Consider the following 23,126-nt stretch of genomic DNA (forward strand, 5'->3'; position numbering starts at 1 on the left):
CGTATCATCAACGTGTTCGCAAGGAAGTTGTTGGTTTTCACTCTGAGAATTTGTCTTCTGAGATTACTGAGGCAGAAGTCTGCCAAGAAATTTGTAGCCTGGCTTAAAGCCCCTGGATATGATGGTATCACAGTGGAGCTCCTTGTTTGCTTGTTGTTGGTGATTCTTGGTCCTTTGACTAGGGTTTTTAATAGGATGCTTTTTGCTGGATATTTCCCAGCATGTTGAAAACGTAGTGTGTTGAAATTGCTCTTCAAAGGTGGTAACAACGACCCCACTGTTACCACCCTCTGACACTCTTGCCTGTAGTTTGTAAGGTTTTTGAGAAGGTCTTGTACCTTTGCATTAATTGTAGGTTGACTTCTAACCATATGCTAATGGACAACCAGTACGGTTTTTCCCCCGCAAAGGGCACAAAATACACAATTCTTAGGATAATGGATCTGGCTTTGTTCAGCGAGTGCAAATATGTGCTTGGCATCTTTTTGGACATATCTGGGGCCTTCAATAACTTGTGGTGGCCTTCTGCCTTGTTTCAACTTCAGCACCGTGGGTGCATGCTAAATGAGATTAGAACTCTCACGAGCTACTACAGCGACAGAATCGTTGTCCTTCGTGACGGCAGCTCGGAAGTAGGAAAGACCCTGTCAAAAGGTTGTGCACAGGGCAGTGTTTTAGGTCCACTCTTCTGGGTTGTTGAGTTCAACTTTGTCATGTGGTTGCAGATGCCCAGTGGCTGCCACATTGTGGCTTATGTCGACGATAGGTTGCTGCTGGTCGAGGGCAACTTGTGTGCTGAGATAGAGCTTGGAATGATGCAGGCATGTAAGGTTCTCAGGTTGAGAAGTCTTCAGCATAAGATGGTTTTCAGTGCAGAGAAAACCACTATGATGTTTCCTAAAGGTCGTCTAGCTGCGACCCGTAACCTGCAGGTTGTGATGAATGGCCTTCTTATTAGGTATGTTACCGTTCAGAAGTATCTGGGTGTTATACTTGAGAGGCTTCAATTCAAGGAGCACCTTCAGTTTTTTGCAAAGAAGACCATTGATATGCCTTCTTTGGTGTCTGTCGAGTCATCCATCCTGATTGGGGGTTGAATTATCGTACCATGCGTTTTCTTTACAAAGGTGTCTGTGAGGCAATAATGTTGTACACTGCGCCCGTTTGGGCTCATTGTTAGCAATTCCAATTTTATAGGATCATTCCTATATCATTGCGGAAGCATGAAATGCTTCCGCAAGCTCGGTTAGCTAGTTCAGAGGGCAATGATTTAGAACATTCAAGATGTCCGGATGAGGCCTCCAGCGAAGGCAAAAGCTGAGTTTAAAAATCTGATGCAAATGTCTACCAAAGCATTTACATTGGTGGCATTACAATGATCCTGGCTTATTACTATGAGATGTAAAAAGTTAGAGCGAAAGACGACTCCCATTAAAGTTCATTAGGACTATGAATGGGGGGGGGGGTGACCATAAGCATCACAATGCTTCCCCTACGGGGTGGGATGGTGCTGCCAGGGACCTGTCAACAGATAAAACACCATATGATGGTGCTGTAACTTTCAGATCTTTCCATTATAAATAAAAATATATTTTTATTCAAGTTGGTGTATTATAATACGAGGGTTATTTTTTTCAAGGACCGATCGATCACGAAATTAAAACCACAGTGAAAATAAAAATAATTTTATTTGTAATAAGTACTTACATAGTTACGCTATTTCTCTACATAGTCGCCACTCCGATTTAAATATTTGTCGATAGCGTGGTACCAACTTTCCAATACCCTCCTCATACAACGGAGCCGCCTGTGTTTTCAGCCATGTTTATTCGCTGGTCTGTGCCAAAATGTTGTCCTCCTAGCCAGCGTTTTATGTTAGCGAAGAGGTGAAAATCGGATGGAGCCAAGTCCAGGCTGCATGGTGTGTGATCAAACACTTCGCAATGAAAACGCTGCAGGAGCTTCTTTGTTACAGCTGCAGTGTGCGGTCGAGCATTGTCATTGAGAAAGACAATCCCTGATGACAAGATTCCTTTCCGCTTATTCTGATTTGCCCTTCGTAGATGTTGAAGAGTCACACAATATGAGGCAGCAGTGATTGTCGTGCCATGTTCCATGAATTTCACCAAGAAAACTCCATTCCGGTCCCAGAAGACAGTAGCCATACACTTTCTGTTGGAGAAGGTTTGCCTGAACTTCTATGGTTTACTGGGAAAATGAGAATGCATCTACTGTTGGGATTGTTCTTTTGTTTCTTCAGATTCGAAATGGACCCATGTCTTGTACCCTGTGACAATTTTGTTCAAAAAATCTTCATTGTGGTAGTGCTGGAGAAACGTTAGGGAGGCGTCCATTCTCATTGTTTTGTGATGGTCGGACAGCATTTTGGGAACCCATCTCACACACAGTTTGCAGTACTGAAGTCCCTCACTCACAATGGTGTAGAAAGCTGAGCTTGAAATTTCAGGAAACGAATCACTCAATACAGAAATTGTGAACCGATGATTTTCTCGAATTGCCTCATCCACTCGCTCAACGAGATCATCGGCTGATACTCGCTTCCTTCCCTGACCGCCAGCATCCTGAACATCTGTACATCCTGCTTTAAAGTTCCTGCACCATTGTTGCACTTTGTTGTCACTCATTGAAGTTTCACCATACACATTACTTATTCGTCGATGAATTTCAGCTGCATTACACCCCTCAGCCTGAAGAAATTGAATTACCGCACGCACTTCACACTTGACGGGAGATGCTATTGTTGTTGACATGTTTACGTGCTAGCTGCGTGTTCAGAACTAAACAAAGTGATGCAGTGTGATTGAAGGCCATAGTAGAGACGCTGTGCAACACATATGCGCAAAGGTTCATCCAATTTTTGTGCGGGTTTTTATTTCGCAACCGATCGTACCTTGAAAAAAACCCCTCGTATGTTATAAGTTGTCAGATTACTTACATATCATATTTAGACATTTCATATTGTTTATAATATAAAGGCAGAGCCTTTATTCATTAATCTTTTTACTAGCACTAGATATAGCATCCAGTAAATCAGATTGTTTTTTGCTTCTTATAAGAAGTAGGATATTCATTTAAAGTAGAAACAATTTAATAAAGTATTTAAATTATAATAAAATTACATCACAAGACAAATACAACATGTATAGGATTTATATGAGAGATCTCTAAAAGTAAAGACCATTTCATTGTAAAAAAATTTATTCTGAAAACTAGAAATATTTTTTATTTCTCTTAAACTACATAACTTACACAACTTCTCTATATAATCGCCACATGAATTAAGACATTTATTGTAGCGATACACCAGCTTCATTCTATCCTTCATTTCCCATCAAATGTTCTCAGTAAATCACATGTCAGACCCGCAACATCTGATCGTGCAGCAGGACAATACCGTCGTCAGCCACCCATGTCGCCAACTTTGTTTAGTGTACTGTAACCTATGTACAGTTTCACTGTAGGCTTCTGCATTTATAGTAGTTCTACGTGACATGAAATCAATCAGAAGTATGTCAAACCAATCCCAAAAGACTATGGCCATCGGTTTATGTCCAAATGGCTGCGACTTGACCTTCGTTGGTGATTGAGGTGATGCTATTCACTTGACTGCCATTTTCTCTCTTGCATGTAAATCTATGTTTCATTGCTGGTAACAATTGAATTAATCACCTTTTTTCTCTGTAGCTCATCAAAAATTCCAAAGCAGATCCCATTCGAATTTTTTTGTGACATTCTGTAAAGAAGTGTGGCACCCAACATGCACAAACCTTTCTGAAACTTAAATAGTCTTGAGCAATGTGACTGATAACAGCTCTTGAAACATCAGGAAAAAGAAGCATCTGGTCGGAAATTGTTAAACAACTATCTTTTCTGATTTCTTCATCAACGTGTTTTAACAAGTCCTCTGTGATTATTGAGGGCCTCCTCGAATGTTCTTTATCATGCACATTAATTCTGTTATTTCTAAACTTTTCACACCATTTCTGGATCTTTCTTTTATTCATTAAATTATTACCATACACAGCAACCAACTGCCTATGAATTTCAGTCAGCTTAATGTTTTGGTGGTTTAAAAACATATGACTCCATGTATTTCACAGTCAGCAGCAACATTGATTTTCCTAATCATTTTATAACGTAATAACTACACATAATCAAAGATACTACAACGTGACAACTTAAGGCAACAATCCAATGTGTGCATTACTAGCACGGCCATGAACAACACAGGTTTGCCAACCTTAAGGAAAGAAATTTCCCAGCAGTCTTTACTTTAGAGATATCCCTCGTAGAATTAATTGTAATGATTATACAGAAACAAACATCATTAAAAATAGGCCTTTTAAACAGACATTTTAAGAACATGCAAAAATAAAAATAATTTTTCAAATGTTGCTTAAAATAGTAGAAGTAGGTAGTATAATAATAATAAACTGAATATTTAGGAAAACTATTATACTATAAGATATAAACATATATGAATGAACAGATAAATTTTGTATGTGATGAAATTATTTAAATTTGCATACCTGCTTTTGTAGCTATTTAAACATTTTGAATCAGGGTAATGACCAGATAAGTTTGAAACAAAATTAATTAGTAATGAATAAATACTTTACCAGTGATTATCTGAAGAATCATCCAAATTTTCATTCTTGTAGATAAGTATTATTGTTGTAGATGGATATTTTAGTGACTGTTGTCAGATATACTCATTAAAAATCATTACAAACATAGAGTAAGTACTGCGATGTTCAGAATTGATTATTTATTTGATAGAATGTAATTCATACCTTCATAGTTCTGAGAATAGTACACTACAAAAGACTGTAAATCAGTTTTCAGGTAGTTAAAATAGAATTTTTCTAATTTTTTGTGTGTCACATTAATCTAGTGATCTTCTGTTCAGTTATTGTTACAAGGAGAATAGATTGGACTGTTTATAGAAAATATAGAAATTAAGGTACTTCAAAAATTACACCTGAAGAGAGGATTAAAAATAAATATTTATTTTGCAGCTAAAATATTCCTTATAAAGAATTTAATTAAATTAAAACAAATTGTAATGAAGTACCAAAAAGTATTGGGAAATAATTTTTATTAATATAAACATAACATTTATTTTAGCGTTATTTTTTTTTTTTATGAAGTTCAGGCGCAGGCAGACAGATATATATATATCTAAGACAAAAGTCTTTTTAAAGTTATCATATCTGTTTGTGCTTTATATCTATTGTGCATTAAAACATGATGATTCATATCTTAGAATATTCTTATAAATTTTACAAAAGTTTTCACCATTTTACACAAAAAATATTAAGATATTAGAAGATTTTATATATATATACATGCATACATACATACATACATACAGGTTTAGGCACCTTCATTTATTTTGTTGAATAAAAGTACAAATTAATGAAAGTTGATGAAGTTCTATTTTTCAGTCAAAGATATTATGATCTGTGCAGATTTAATTTGTATTCTTTTAATATTGCCTCTTAATGTTTTTTAGTATTAAATGTATAAAGATCAAGTAGTCATTTTTGGATCTTGTGTGTGGGTTCATGCGCATGCGCGCACATATATGTGATCTTGTAGTAGGAACTCTGTATACTGCATTTGTATGGGGGAGTTTATAAGTTATTTAATTAAGGTACTTTATTGATTTCAAGTATAGTTTCTTTTATTATGCATACTGTCTGTCTGTGTACATAAAAGTTATTCATTTATCTAACAAGAAAAGTCTTTATTAATTTTATTAGCCTACATTTCATATTTTTATTACTCTACTGTAAGTTAAAAAAATTTATTAATTTATTGTTTATGATTTGTCATTAAAATTATGTTGCAGTATTTGTTATATTTATTCTCTTGTAGAAATAAAATGATTTATCTTCCAATTTCTCCTCACTGTCATTTGCTATCCTTTCCAGCCACCATTTATATTTCTTTACTATGTTTATTAATTCATTTATTACTAATTTTGTAATTATTTTTATGAAAAGTATTTATGCGACTGTTAACTTGTGAAATATATTTATTATTTTGTATAACAAAAACTTGCTCAATTATAGCTCTTGCGTATAATTTACATTCTTAAAACATTTCTTTAAATTTGAAGCCCATTTTTTTTTTTGTGCATTTTGTTAGTTAAGGAGTTGTCTGTTTTATGAGGAGATGAGGAACTTTGTTAAATATAAATTTATTCTGTATATCAAGGATATTTTTCATAACTAGTGTTTACTGTCACTATTATAGTGATAATGTATATAATAGTTCAAAAGAGTTCTGTAAAAATGTTTTAATTAGTCAAAGAAGAAATATTTCCTCTACTGGTTTTTTTTTTTTTTTTTTTAATTCAAATTCGGTTAACAAGATCTAGAGCCAGATCGGGACTCTGCTCATCTGTAACCTAGTAGTATGAGACTCCTCAAAAAATAAATGTTTGATGTGATATATATATATTTTTATTTCTTTCCCTTTTTATGATTTTCATAATTATTCTTGAAAGATTGCTAGAATAAGGTCCATTAATACTAGATGTTAGTAGAATGAAAAGTAGTTTGATGAATTATATATGCATCCAGAAAATATTTGCTAATTAGTAATGGGAAGGGAGTTTATAGAAGTTAAAAAAAAAAAAAAATATGAGGAGACAAAGGTGCTTATAGTACTTGTGCATAGAGTAGCTATATTATTTGAAGATGTTGATATTATGTGTAGATGTTGAGATTAAGGTTTGAAATAAATAAATGAAGAAGCAATACGAAATCTCTGAACTTTCAAAATTTATTGAGAAACCTAATTGATGGTTTATTTTGTATAAAAATATGTATTGGTTTATTACATCTTAGTGACCAATAAACACTTATTTATGGACAATTGTGTAATTTTTTTCACTGAATTTACATGCCGCTTTATAATGTTTATTTACTCTTTCTGTACAAGTAGCTGATCTCTGTTCATGCTAAATTCAGAAGGCATTAGCATTATTTGCTGTAATTCATGTACTTTGTTTACAAGTTCAGAACTTTTTATTATTTATCTTATTATTATATTTATTACTTATCTAAAGTATTTTTATGAACTTGCACATATTTGAAATTAATCATAAATAATTGAAAAAAAATTGTACTTTGACCTTATCTAGATCAAAAAGTTTTGCTTTATTATCACTTGATTCTTCTTTATTCCATCTTATTGTGTATATTGCAGTCTGTTCAGCTAGAGAACAATAAGCAACCTTCTCCCACAGTGCCCAATGAGATGAGGATGACATGTATTACATGTAAAAGAGGGGGTTTGGTCTTGTACAGACTTAGGCCAACCATTCCTAAGATATGTGGTTAATTGAAACCCAACCACCAAAGTAACTCATATCCACTGTTTAGTATTCAAATCTGCATAAAAGGAACTACCTCTTTACTAGGATTTGAACCTCAGAACCTTATAAATTCAGTTGTTAAACAACTGATTTTGCATTAACCGATTATCACATACTGAGTTTAATATTTATCAAATTACTAGTGTGTTATAGCTTGAAGATTTAAATTTATAAGTTAACTCATCCTAATTTGTGCTGTTCAAGGATCTGAAAACCTTAAAACATGTTTTAAAGAATGTATATACAGGTGTTTCTAAAATGGTGGCCTGGCTATACTTTTTCGGATTCTACTTGTAAAACTAAACAAAAAATATCCTTAGGAAAAATTATGATTTCTCCTTTGTTCTCCCTCTGTCCACTATTATGTTATTTTTTTATAAAAAAGCTATATCTCAAATTTGGATAGATGAATCATTAATATTTGGTAAGCTTGGTAATAAAGTTATGTTCATAATTATTCCTGAAATATAGCTAGAATAAGGTCCATTAATACTAGATGTTACTAGAATGAAAAGTAGTTTGATGAATTTTATGTGCACCCAGAAAATATATGCTAATTAGTACTGGGAATTTTATTTTTTATAATTTTAAAATTATAAAAAAATCAGGAATTAAATACCTTGGCAAATTTAAATATTATAATTATAAAATGGTGGCCATGTTTATTTTCCAGTCTGTTATATCTTCGTAAATATTAGTTTCATCAAAATGTATGTTGTTTGCTAAAATATTAAGATTTTTATTTTGAAAAAAAATGACATTTTATTTTTTAAGTTATGGCAGAAAATTGATGTTGCAATTTTGCGTCTGTTTTCATGTCCTCCACTTATGTTCAGTTCAATTAAATATTAATTGTTTTTATTTATTGTTAATTCTAGTATTGTAAATTAGTATCAAATTAAGTAATAATTTTCTCACAATAAGATTTAATATTAAATAATAAAACAATTGATACTAATTTTTCACTTTTCAATAATTTTACACAGCGACTATTATTGTTGATCATGTTAATGTAAAAATGAAAATTCCTTCAATAGGAATGGTGTTCAAAACTATCACAACCAGCTGGAGAAATAAGAATCCTCATGGTATCTTCCAAAGTAACCATCAACAAAGATTTTCCCTGAACATATGGGCAGGTATTTTTAATGACTATCTTTTGGGTTCCGTCATTCTACCAAATTGTTTAAATGGAAAAAATTACCTTGCTCATTTAACCGAAAATTTTCCACATTTTTTGGAAGACCTACCTTTACAATTAAGAGGAAATAAGTGGTTTCACCACGATGGAGCTCCAGCACATTTCAGTCAGTTGATATCAGATTTCCTGCATGAAACTTTCAATAAGAAATGGCCGCAGAAGGCCAGTGCCCTGGTCTATCCAGTCACCTGACTTAAACCCTCTTGACTTCTACCTTTGGGACCATTTGAAACATATTTTTTATTCACCTCAACATTGAGGATCTTCAACAAAGAATCCAAAATGAATTTTAAGAAATTAGGAATACTCGTGGAATTTTTGAACGGTTAAGATAATCTTCAGAGAAAGACTGGAGACTTATGCAATTTCTAACAGTGGACACTTTGAACATCTCTGATAACCTTTAACTGTTAATTACACCTAATGTTCTACAATAATTAATCCAAGATTATCACAGGTAGTTTTATTTTTTTAATTATTAGGTCTATTATTGTGAAAAAATTATTACTTAATTTGATACTGATTTACAATACTAGAATTAACAATAAATAAAAACAATTACTATTTAATCGATTCGAAAGTAAAGTGGAGAACATGAAAAAACAGACACAAAATTACATCAGTTTTCTGCCATAACTTGGGTATTTGTTAACCGGTTTTAAAAAATAAAATGTCATTTTGTTAAAACTAAAAGGCTTAATATTTCAGCAAACAATGTAAATTTTGATGAAACTAGTATTTATGGAGATATAATGAATTGAAAAATAAACATGGCTGCCATTTTGTAATTTGCCAAGGTATTTAATTCCTGATTTTTTTAAAAATAATTTTAAAACTTTATTACCAAGATGCTTACCAAATATTAATGTGATTTGTCTATCCAAACTTGAGATATACATTTTTATATAAAAATAAAATGGTGGACAGAGGGAGAACAAAGGAAAAATCGCTATTTTTCTAAGAATTTTTTTTTTTAGTTTTACAATTAGAATCTGAAAAAGTATAGCCAGTCCACCATTTTAGAAACACGCTGTATATATATTTTCTGTATACATACTATGTATATAAAAAACTCATTGAGGAGAATAGGAGGTTGTGAATTATTTTATTATTACATTATTAAATAATTATATCTGTATTTTAATTGATAAAAATTTCTGTACATTGGCAAATAAAAACATGTACTTTATTATATAGGAAATTGTTATTCAGAATTGTCTAATGTTGAGGTACTAATATCGTTTAATAAAAAAAAATACAAATTCTAAAGATTTCACATTCTATAAAACGTTTTCCAAAAAAACATTCCATAAACCATTTTATAAATTTGCTTTTGTTTAAAATTGTATAAATATTAGTTTAACATTTATACAACAGGATTACAGAAAAACAAAAATTCTTGACTATATTTTTCCCAAAGTTTGTAACTAAGAAAAATAAGAGTTTTTAACATTTATATATGTTATAATTGTATAGGTGTATATAATTTTTTTCAGAATGATTGTCCAGGGTGTGGAAGAGGATTAAATTATTACAAATGTCATATACTTTTTGATCCATCCACTTAGTAGGGGTTGCTACTGGCATGATTTGCTATATGGATCCCAACTAATGGAATTTAAAATTATTTATTTTCATTTGTTTTAGATGCAGAAAGTAAACACCAAGATGGAACTGATGTATATGTTAACATAACTTCAAAAAAACTTAAACTGTTGTTTGAAATGATACCTGGCATGAAGACAAGTAATTTTGTTGGTGATCTTTTCAGAGCTATTGATTGTAAGTATTTCATATTTCCTAAACTTATTTATCAGATTAACAGCACTTTCTGGACTTTGCAGCTTGGGGTCTGGATCCCATATACTTTGTTCAACTAATTTTATCCATTAAGTTAGTTGTAAAGTAATATTAAACCTTAGCCAGGTTTTGTGTTTTAACCTTTTAAGGATTGGTAGGATGTTTATGCATATATTTTTTTTTCATTTTGATTATCAGACTTTGAGTCTATTTACATTTGCCTATTTTTTTCAATTTTATAATTATTGGTTGTTTCATATACATTAGTTAAAGTGAAAAGTAATCTCTAATTTCTATAGTGAAAATGGATTCAGATTGAACTTAATTAATTTTCTTTAACAAATTTTTTATTCTTTATCATATTTTTTGCTTGTTTACTTTTTTTAAGAGAAAAAACTTCCCTTGACTTATATCTTGGCTATTTTATGTGTGTTAACGATTCTTTTGTTGAGTTTAAAATTGAAAACAGAAAAGTTTATTAATTTTGTGTAGAAGATGTTTCACACAGTATTGACATGAAATATTATTCATAATTTTTCAAACAGTTCACTTCATGTTGGTATTATGTACATTAAAAATAATAAAAAACGGTTAATATTCAATTGACAACAAGTACTATATTCTTATGAAATATGTTAATCCATTATTGAGGAATAATGATCACAAAAAGAAAAATCTTCAAATCAGTCTATGAAAACAGTATAGATTTTTTTTTAAAGGGAAGAATTATTGGGACTTATCAGAAAAACCTATAAAATAAATTTTCAAAAGTCTACATATTTGTCAAAGCGTAAGATTTAAAAAGTTTAATTGTGAATTTCTTTTTTTTATTTAATTCAGTTAGAAACAGAATATTGTAATTATAAATTTTAATGGTCTGGCTATTGATTTTACAACAAAAAAGTTTCTTTTAGTGGGATAAGTTGAAAATAATTTTTATCTATGTTCTATGAGTGACATAAAAGATATTCACAAAAAAATGCGGTATTAATGTAGTAGGAGATCTACCGCTGTAATTAGTTAGTTAGTTCTTTGATGGTGCCACTGAAATTCTATATTGAAATAAGAAAACAAATAAAATTGTAAATATAATCTAACCAAACTTAACCTTTGCTCACTTCACTCGCTAACCTTAACTAGCAGGCAAAGTGAGCATAGGTTAAGTTATTTATTTTTTTTCTTATTGCAATGTAGCATTTCAGTGGTACCATCTAAGAACTAACTAATTGCAGCAGTAGATCGCCTATTACATTAATAATAAAAATTGAATACCATTTAATATTTATAATGTTAACTCCTAAAATATTCACCATCTTTGTTAATATTTTTCAGCATATTTGTTAAATAAAATTGGGGATAAATTATCTTACTCACTGTCAACTAAAAAACTGTTTAGAAAAAAAAATTATTTGTAGAATTTTTTAATGTAATATTATGGTTGCTTATATTTATTGATAAAAATTTTCAGGCAACAGATTGGAGGAAATAATTGCTTAGAATTTTTAAAAAAATATTACAAGTGAAGATAATATTATAATTTATATAATGTAATGCAGAGTGTTCAACTTAAAAGAGGTTTCATCACTTATTTAATTTTATAAATAATAGTTTATTCCTAAAACTTGCGTAATAATTTATAGAAGGTGTTGATAATGATGTTCATCCACTTTTATGCACTTGTCAACTTGTATGACCATCTCCCTTCCTGGCTTCTCTTGTTAGCTGTTTCCTATCTACTTCCTGGATGGCATCGGTAATGTTTGCCTTCACTACTTCAGTGTGTATTGATTAATCCTAAAAGCAATTTTTTTTATCTAATCCCACAGAAAGTCTGGACTAGTCAGATCAGGGAATCTTGGTGGTCACAATCATTTAGAAATGATTCTTTTACTGAAAAAATCCTATAACATTTCCATAGTAGAGTGAGCTATATGGTAAGTGGCACTGTCCTGTTGCAACCAGCATTCACATCCTCTTGCAGTAAGACTATGAACTGTTGGATAATTTCTTGGTAGATGGCAGCCTTCCTTCTATACATTCAGAAATTTATTTCTTCTTGCTGTTATATGTCATTACTGTTTCAATATGAAAAGAAGTATTCATTTTATTTGACTTTTACTTTATCAAAATACTTTTTAATTGTAGGAGTTAGCCATGATGATAGTTATTTCTAAACCAAAACTGTCTTTTACTTATTTAACATTTCATTGCTTTAATTGTAGGTCTTACCTTTATAATTTCATTTTGTATAAATACTTAACAGTACATATTTAAAATTTTCAGATAATCACCTTCATTGAAACTAGATTTTTTCAAACAAAACCTAATGAAACGTTTGTAGCTTGTTAATCTTTAGTCATTCATGTAAAGTTTTGGAGTAGTACAGTATTATTTTTAATAAATGTACAGTACAGATTTTAAAAACATTTATTAATTAATCAATTTGTGTACGTGCATGTGTGTGCATGTATATTTGAGAGAGAGAGAGAAATTGGTTAAATTTAACAAAATATTTAAATTGATAAAATTTAGATAAATCATACTAAATTGTTATTTATTTATAAATTATCTGTTAATGATAAGAATTAATAGATTATTTTATTTTATTACACCGGTTTATATATTTAATATACTGGAATCAGGTTTTTGTTTTGCTTAATAATTTATTTAAAAAAATTAAACATGTGATTATTCCTTATTAATACAGTTTGCAAAGTTAATTCCAAGAAGTTTTTCTCTTTGTGGTCTAATAATAAAATGAACATGTATCGGTATTTATATTTCACAGACGTTGGTAAGAAGAGAGGTGGAACACAAGAGTTTCAGTGGCTGTCTAAATACAATTTGAATGCAACAAATACTAATGCCAGTAATGTAACAACAGCAGGAATATGTGGGGGAGGTACTGGAACTGGAGATGAGAAGGAAGAGGTTGCTACTGATGCGGTTTGTTATTTTATTTTTTATCAGTTAGTGTTACTTTTATCTTGTTTTATTCACTTTACATATACTCATTGTTAGTTTTGTCTTTATAGTTATTTCAGAAAATTAAAACTATTGCAGTGAAATTATTGTGTTTGTTTTAATCATTGGTTAGTACCTAACACATTTTGTACTAAAAATATGTACTCTTCTTTTTTATTGTTGTGGTAATATGTTACTTTTTAAGCCAAAAATAAGTAAATTAATCAGAAATTAGTTCAGAGAAAATGAAATATTTATTATTTACTGTATTTTCTATTTGTAATTTGTTGTGTAGTAAGATAAAGAAGTAATAATGTGAAAAACTGTTACTACCATATAAATATATACAGTTTGAGCATTATGCACTGTAACTATATATTGCATCGTTTTTTATTTTCTATGAATATTCCAGGTTTCTCAAAAGTATAAAAATGACAAAATATTGTGTGTTTAAAAATGAATATAGAGATTTTAAAGTTATGTAATATTTATTAAGTTTTACTTAAACTTACATTGATAAATTATACATGAAATAAAAGAGCAACTCAAGACAGTTTTTTTCTGTAAGTGTTCAATGTGAGCACCATTCGTCACACGGCACACATCCAGCCGACAGGAGAGTTCATCCCATACTTTAATTGACAAGTTTGGAGTAATTGATGAGATAGCTGCTTCAATCAGTGTTTTAAGTCAGGAAGGTCAGCTAGTAATGGTGGCACGTACATGATCCTTTATAAACCCCCAAAGAAAAAACAATCACAAGGATTCAGATTAGGTGAATGTTGAGGCCACAGCAAACAAACCCTATCATCTGGTTCCCGGAAACCAATTTAACAGTCGGGGAGAATTTCATTCAACGAATCACGTAATGCCAGTGGATGAGGCATACCATCTTGTTGCCAAATAAAGTTCTTTGGATCATATTGCAGTTGAGGAAAGATTTTATAGGACTGTGCACAAAAGATTATCTTACTCGTTCAACATTGTCTTCAGACATACTCAGTTATCCTGTACTCTTCCCCTTACAAATACAGCCAGTGGTTTCAAATTATTTATACCATCTACGAATGTTATTATTGCTCGGGGGGTCACAAAAGAACTTCAAACAGAACGCATGTTGAATGGTAATTGCAAATTCACATTTTGCAAACTGCAAAACACAGAATTCTTTCTGTTGGAAGGTACTAGTGCTTTCTTTGCTACTAGTACTTTCAAGTTAAAGGTGAAGGAAACAATTTATGAACTTGTGCACAGCTAAAACTGATTGAGTTGCTCTGTATAGGCTTAGGTACTATTCATGTTGTTTAATATTCACTGTTAATGAGATACATTAATTTTCATTTAAATTAGGACTTTTAAAATTTAAAGACCTTCAGCTTCGGTTGGATTCACATTCAACTCCTGATGATTCAGCGGTTCCACATAGTTCACACAGCTTCTTACAGATGCATTCGGCTCTTTACATTTTACTCGGCTCCTGACGATTCATTGGCTAATGTTATACATATGAATATATTTACAATTACAATAAAAATAATTATAATTGCAAGATTATATTAATTAAATAATCTGCACCATCTTTTGACAGCTCTTTCATTTCATATACAATTAATCAGTGAACATGAAACTTGAGAAATATTACATAGCTTTAAAACTTTGATACTAATTATGAATAACTCTATATTTTCAAAGAGATGTATATAATTATTATTATTATTCAAACTGAACCTAAATTTATTACCATGAACAAATATTACTATTACTACTATATTTATTACAAAAAAATATATGTTTGAATTATTTATTTATCATCTTGAATATAATTTTAAATTAACTTTGAAATTTAACATTTTAAATATGTCTTAGGACAGTTTGTTGTTTGAAAAATTATCAAAAACATTCTTCTTTAGTTTTAACTTTTTTAATGACAAATAAATGAGATGACAATTGATCTAGGAAAATTTAACAATGTTCAAAAGTAAAACTTATTGATTTTGAAAAAAGAGCAAACGTCATACATAAAGCTTACATTCATTGCTTTCATTTCTTACCTCCTGATGAGTCAGAAAATTCATTTTTTTCCAGTCTTAGACCTGAGCTCTTTTAAAGAGTCTGTTTAGAAAGAAATAAGATAGATTTTGCTAACTTTTTAAAATCTTTATTACATTGCTATACAGTAGTCCCTGAAAAATGTTCACGCTTTTTGAATGATTATATTAGTTGCTGGGTTTATTAATTTAAATATTAAACTTATATTAGTTTAATTACTTTTAATAAAATAAAATAAATCTTGTCTTCTTGCTCCTTTGTAAATGTTCAAATTAATCATTTTTCAGATAGATGATATCACAGACCAGTAAATTTGCAAATGTTACGAATCATTTTATTGGAATTGCAAGACATTTTCTTTCAATTTTGTCTTTCAACTCATTGACTGTTGTTGGTTCTTGAATTGTAAACCTTCTCTTTGAAGTTTACCCATATAAAAAAATTCCATCATATGAGGATGATGCATGAAAATCCGATGCTACTTTCTCCTTTTAATTCTTGTGTTACATAAATTACATTGAGTTAGGTCCTTATTTAACAATGATCGTTGGAAGATGCTCTATCTTGCTGAAAGTAATTGATTTCATTACCAAACATCTCTTCAATACATGGATTGACAGATTCCTGCAGCAAGTGAACGTAAACGTCGCAGTGACAGTTTTGTCAAAAGAGAATGTTCCTAGAATGCTCACTGCTGATTTTTCTCACATACTGTATCCCTTAATAATTGTACAGATTAAATCATTTAACTCAAAGATGGCCTCATTGCTCCATACAATTTTGTTTGGAAACAAACCACATATTTTTTTCAGGTATGATTCACAAAATTCAACTCTCCAGTCAGGATCATCTTTTTGAAAGCATGAGTTATTGTTGGAATGTAACTTTTCCAATGGAATCACTTCAGAATGCAATTGACACTTGATTTTGGGATTCCTGTCTCATTGCTTTTTTTGTCATACATATTTCTTTGGGGATTAGAGAAGGGTTTCCAGGAGTTATTCTTTTCTTGCTGCTGTGGTGAGTGTCAGTGGATTTTCAGAATGTTGCTTATGGATATCATGAACAATTCCATTTTTTCAAACTTGTCTCTGATGCCAGTAATGTTTAATATTGAGTTACCTTGGTGAATCTCTGACAAGCTTCTTTCTTGTTTTCACATTTTCTTGATGTTTTTGAATTTCCAGCAGCTTTTCAGGACAAATTTTCTTTTTTTAAAGCTTATTTGTTTTTCTATCACTATCTCATAGTGCTTTCGTTCCAGCTACTATACGTGCTTTGGCTATAAGCCAATGCTAGCCAATAAAGCTTAAGTAAAAAAATTGTAAAGCATATTCAATTTTAATAACCATAGTTGTATTTTTTTTTTTGTAAAAATTTTAAAATATATTAATTTAGATTGATTCAATAGTGATAACATAAAAATACAAAAATGTAAAAATAATTTATGTATTAAAAAATAATACATAAATATTTTTAAAAATATTAAAATTCAAAAAACCATAAAATTGTTTTTAGATATTTATCTAAAGAGTATTTGCAAGTCCAAATCAAGAGAATATCTCGTTCAGCATAATCTGAAATGGGGAAAATTTTTAATAATTGTTTGAAAACCTTTTACTTTTCTCCTGTTTCAAGATCAAATTTAAATAATCTAGACATTTTTTTTTAGATATTCGCATGAAGCCTACACACACCAATAATCAAGTTGACATCTTAATTTGTTACAGAGAAATTAAAAAAATAGTAAATTTCATTGTTACTTCACTTTAAGCCGTTATATTCAGAATTTCAAAAAAATCTTTTGTAGTGTTCATTTATATGGTTAGAAGAACATGAAGAGAAATTTTCACCAATTTGATCAATTGATCTTAAATGATATTTAAAATTAATTTTTTTTCATATATATATATATATATATATAATATTAATTTAGTAAAATCAATTTTTTATTGTCCATTTCTTCCTCTGTACTAATTGATAAAAAACAAAAACAAGATTCAGCACAAACAAGCAACCACAATACAGAGTCAAATAAGATTTCTTACCTTATTTTATTATTTTTCTTTTTTCATTTACACAGCGATAGGGCTTTTGTGAAATTCATCATCAGTTTGTTAAAATTAAAATTTTTTATTAAAACTTGTAAAAGCTCAAAATGACGCATTAAAATATTTTTTATATATATATATATATATATAACATATATATGCAGTCATTTTAAAAAATTAAAAATTCCTTAACTTTTATATGTTTGTGGCTTGCCAATAAATATTACACTGAATTAATATAATATAAATTGTACCTGATATTGACAAAACTGTTGCTATCTAAAGCAGCTTTGATAAGAGAATCATTATCAAACTCTGCAGATTGATTAATCTGAATTTCCATTTGTATATATGGCATTTTTCTGAAATATCCATTTTTTTATTATTACTATTATTATAATTTTCTGTTGTAATTTCAATTATTTTCAAATTAGTTTTTAAGTCAGTGATGGAATGTTTATTCACTATTAGATGGTCGGCAACATTAGAAAATCCTACTTTATTATTTTTATAATATCAAAAATGTTTTGCGAATTTGGCTCTAAATGATCTATTATTTTTCCCAATATAAATTTTATCACAGTCATTGCATATTATTTTATAGATGCCAAATAAACTAATAATATTATAATTATCATTTTGCCTTTTTAATGTCTTGTATGATTGTTTGGCTTATATGCTGATTTATATTTTTCATCATTATAAACATTAATTAAATTTTAAATAATATTATTAATGTAAGAGTATTGTTGTTTAGTCTTACCTGATTCACCCTCTACCAATATGAAGGCAGCGCGCTGCTGGAGTGGCGGTGGTAGGGATGACTAGCTGTGCATGTCTTTTCAGTATTAGTGTGTGAGTTTTTTGCCTCTCAAATGTAGGTGTGTCGTTGTGGCACTCAGCTTCTTATTATATTGCATATTGTTGTGTTATTGTATATCGTTGCATGTGATACAGTCCATTTTTTACTATTTGTTTATTTTATAATTGCGTTCATTAAACTTTCTTTATTTAAAACCAAGTGTGCAATTTTTTGAGTTACCAGAGAGGTTGTTGATAATCCACATATCAACAACATTGTAGTCCTCCGGGTCGGATATTTTGTGATCATCAGTCCGGTATTGGTAATATTATTGGGCCCATATTTTTATATTAAAACTGTGCATAAATTACTGTGTTTATTTTATGTGCTAACTAATGTTAAAAACCGTTACAAACATTGGTTTTTATTTGGCTGCGTGTTAATTTATGTGTTATTTATTATGAATTCTTCATAATTGTTATTGGGTTCGTTTCTTCATATATGCTATTAAATTGATCGACTAGTGCAAGTCTTCTGTGTTGGTTGCGTAGCTGATGACATCATCCGTGATTCACGCATTCCATTCCGCAGCACTTCAGTTTAAAGATAAGCCGTAATAAGGCAACTAAGATTAGTAGCTATCTATATATAATTATTATTCAGCGTACGCCAATATGCCCTAATTATTGTTATTTAATTACGTAAGTGATAATAACCTTCAACTTATTTATTCGTCTTTGTGTATAATAATATTCGTCTAGAGTTTTATTTTAATCATTTATTTTTTTACATGTCGCAATGTAATTTTTGCTCTATTATCAAATACAAGAATAATCTATGCAAGATTATTATTATCAAAAACAAGAATATCTATGTTATTATAATACGTTAATGTTAGTTAAGTTGACCTGAAGTATTTTTTCATATTCGCATTTTTATTTTTATTATTCTTATTCAAGTTTCCTATTCCATATTAATTTAAAATAGAAGAAATAAAAATATTAGTAAAACAGCGTGGTATAATAAAATCAAAGTTAACTAGATTTAAAAATTATTTCAATGCTATTTCAAGACCAGAAGAGGTCACACAATTAAAGCTTAGATTAGAAAAAATTGAAGCATGTTGGCCAGAGTTTGAAAAAATTCAAACAGAAATAGAGTGTATTGATAAATCCTCAAAACAATTATTAGAAAGAGATAAATTCGAGTCAGACTATTTTGACTTAACCTGAAGTGTGAAAGATTAGGCTCATGGTAATAACGGCTATGTTAAAGAATGTGATGGCAAATCTGCAATACAGCCATGTATCTCAGTTAAACTCCCTGATATCCAATTGCCAAGCTATAGTGGTGATTATGAGCGATGGCTATCATTTCACGATACATTTACATCAATTATTGATTCAAAACAAAGCATGCCAAACATCCATAAATTTCATTATTTAAAATGTTGCTTAAAGGGTGAAGCAGCTAAAATTATTGAATAGTTAGAAAGTTCAGGTGAAAATTATAAGGCACCTTGGAAATTACTTTGTGATGGTAGATATGGCAACAAAGAATACTTAATCAACAAACACGTCAATGCATTATTTAATCTTCAAAAAATAGATAAAATTAGCTCAATTTCTTTAAGATATCTTTTGGATACTACATTAAAACACATCCTTGTTTTGCATAGTTTAGGTCAGCCAACCGACCAATGGGATACTTTACTAATTCATTTGGTTACTTCAAAGTTAGATCTTTTTACACTATGTGAGTGGGAAAAAAAATTAGATGCTAATAAATTGCCTACTATGTCCAAGTAAGAGCAATTCTTGCAGCATAAGTGTCAAGTGTTAGAATCAGTAGAAAACAATAAGCCGCAACAATTTGATTCATCTTTAGCAAAAAAACCCCAAAATAATACTAAATTTTCAAATAAGCCTAATGCTGTTTCATCAAATTATCATTTATCAATTAAAAAATGTTCTTTATGTAATAAACCACATAAACTTTATTTTTGTGACAAGTAATCGCTTTCTGTTTTTGAATGTGAGAAAGAGGTCAAAATGCTTTCCTTATGTTTTAACTGTTTAAGTTCAGGTCACAAGACACAAGAATGTAAACCAAGTTCGTGTAAAATATGCAATAAAAAGCATAACACCTTGTTGCACTATACAGATAATAATAAAATTAATACTGGTACAGCTAATAAGGGTCAGATTCAGCAATTTGTCACATCAGCATCCATTAAAATGAACATTTCCGTTGTATTGTCTACAGCAGTAATTTCAGTATAAGATAATCTTGGGATTTCACATTTATTAAGAATTTTACTCGGCAGTGGTTCCCAATCAAATTTTGTCAGTGAAGGCCTGCTCGTTTGCTAAAATTAAAGAAGCATGCAATTACTTCTGAAATAAATGGTGTAAATCAATCTTCAACAATAGCTACTCATTTTATCCAATGTACAATAGTTTCTCGGTTCAATGCTTTTTCTGCAAATGTGGATTGTGTGAGCCAACAATCACCCAAAACTTATCTAATACTGTAATTAGCAGATCCTGAATTTTGGAAGCCGAATCATATTGACATGTTACTTGGTGCAGAACTATTTTTTGATATTTTGCGACAGGGCAAAATAAAATTTGCAGATTCACTACCAACACTTCAAAATACTGTATTCAGATGGATAGTGTCCAGTAAATTTCAATCAAATATTCCAAACTCAGGGAATTTAGTCTGTAACCTCACAGTGATGGAGAAAATAGATCATCAATTGCAAAATTTCTGGAAGATTGAGAACATTGACGCACCAACGAAAACCTTTATACAACAAAATGAAGTGGAAAACCATTTCCTGGAAAATTACAAGACTCAAATGGTTGTTTTGTCATCAGGTTGCCGTTGAAGAATGAACAGTTAGGTGATTCCAAGAATATAGGAATTTGACGATTCAAACATCAAGAAAAGAAGCTTTTTCAAGATCCAACCTTAAAGGAGAAATATGTAGCATTCACGAAAGAGTATGAAGACCTTGGTCACATGACTCCAATACCTGAGGATACCGCTCTAATCAATGAAGGCAATATTTATTATCTTCCCCATCATTGTGTAATTAATGAAGCCAGCACAACTAAATTATCTGGGGTATTCGATAGTTCAAGTAAATCTTCGAATGGTGTTTCATTAAATGATATTCAGAAAGTTAGTCCAGTTGAGCAAGATGACTTAGTCAATATTCTTCTTAGATTTAGGAAGCATAAATATGTCATTAAAGCGGACATAGAAAAAATGTACAGAATGATAAAGGTGGATGATGCTGATGTCAATCTACAGAGAATAGTATGGAGATATTCACTTGAGCAAGAACTTAGATCTTATTGTTTAACAACTGTGACTTATGATACAGCATCAGCATATTTGGACAATTAACCATAGAAGAAGAATCAAGATATCCACTGGCGTCACGTGTTACACAATCAGATTTTTACGTGGACGATCTATTAACAGGATTGGATGACTTGCAAGCATTAATCAGCTTACAAAAGGAAATTATTAGTATGTTATGTTGTGGTGGGTTTGAGTTCAGGAAATGGTGTTCAAACAATGTGTCAGTTCTTAAAAATATACCAGATAAATATCATCATTCAAATTATACTCTTCATTCAGACAACTCTTCTATTAGGACTTTAAGTGTTACCTGGGAGGGTTCATTCGATAATTTCTTATTTTTAATAAAGATATCCGATATTCAGCAACCAGTTTCAAAGAGAAAAATCCTGTCTAACATTGCCTGCATTTTTTATCCACTTGGATTACTAGGGGCTGTAATTCTTAAGGGCAAGTTATTTCTTCAATGATTGTGGGAGCTTATGGTGGACTGGGATGAATCACTGCCTGACAGCATAGCAGATTCCTGGATCAGATTTTCCCAAGAAATGCCTATGTTACATTCATTGAAGATTCAAAGAACAGTGGTTGGAGAGGACGTCAGCGATATTCAGCTATATGGAGTTTGTGATTCGTCTGAATTAGCTTATAGTACATGCATTTATGTAAGATCAGTAACAAAACACAAGAACATTTCTGTCAAACTGCTGTGTTCAAATTCAAGAGTTGCTCCAATTAAACGCATCTCCATACCCAGATTAGAATTATGCGGTGCTCTTCTCTTATCTAGATTATTTCAAAAAGGTTGTGTTCGTGCTTCAGATCAATTTCTTTAAATATGTGCTTTGGACAGATTCAACTGTTGTGCTTTCGTGGATTAATTCCTCGTCTTCACTTTGGAAACCATTCGTTTCAAATAGAGTATACGAAATACATGAGCTTATGAGTAAATATCAATGGCAGCATGTGAGCTCAGGAGATAATCCAGCAGGTGTAATATCTAGAGGATTAACGCCATCTCAAATCATTGGCAAATCTTTATAGTGGACTGGGCCTAGTTGGCTCAGGAAAGTTGAATAATCATGACCAAGAATAAATTATCATAGCATAAACTATTTTATTTTGAATTCTTGCAAATAAATTTCGGACATAACGGGGCCGATAATGGAAACCCCATCAGTAAAATATTCTCTTGGTATAATATATGTTATATTCAAAATAATTTTATTGGTATATATTTCTAATAATGGTAATAATATCGATGAATTTTGGGTTCTCATTATTTTTTAATTTGTCTTTTATTATACAAATTGTGATCTGTAGCAATACGGGGGTACATGTGGTTATAACTAATCATTCTAGTATTTTGTTGTATTGTTAAATTTTTTAACCAAATCATACTCATTTTTTATATTACATTTATTTGATAAATCAATTTTAGATCTAAGTATCTTATCAATTATTTTGGTAATAAAA

At 30.4% G+C, this 23,126-nt stretch overlaps 1 protein-coding gene across 3 annotated transcripts in view; it reads left to right on the plus strand.

Annotated features, from left to right (window-relative positions):
* Positions 1-23,126, plus strand: part of Ocrl (Oculocerebrorenal syndrome of Lowe) — a 115,652-nt gene that overhangs the window by 25,074 nt on the left and 67,452 nt on the right. For all 3 annotated transcript variants that reach the window (XM_075360974.1, XM_075360976.1, XM_075360975.1), the window contains exons 4-5: positions 10,257-10,391; positions 13,198-13,355. In XM_075360974.1, coding sequence (XP_075217089.1) covers positions 10,257-10,391; positions 13,198-13,355 — 293 coding nt within the window. The remainder of the gene's footprint in view (positions 1-10,256; positions 10,392-13,197; positions 13,356-23,126) is intronic.

The sequence above is a fragment of the Lycorma delicatula genome, chromosome 3 (genome assembly GCF_047948215.1).
Source record: "Lycorma delicatula isolate Av1 chromosome 3, ASM4794821v1, whole genome shotgun sequence".
Taxonomy (NCBI): Eukaryota; Metazoa; Arthropoda; class Insecta; order Hemiptera; family Fulgoridae; genus Lycorma; species Lycorma delicatula.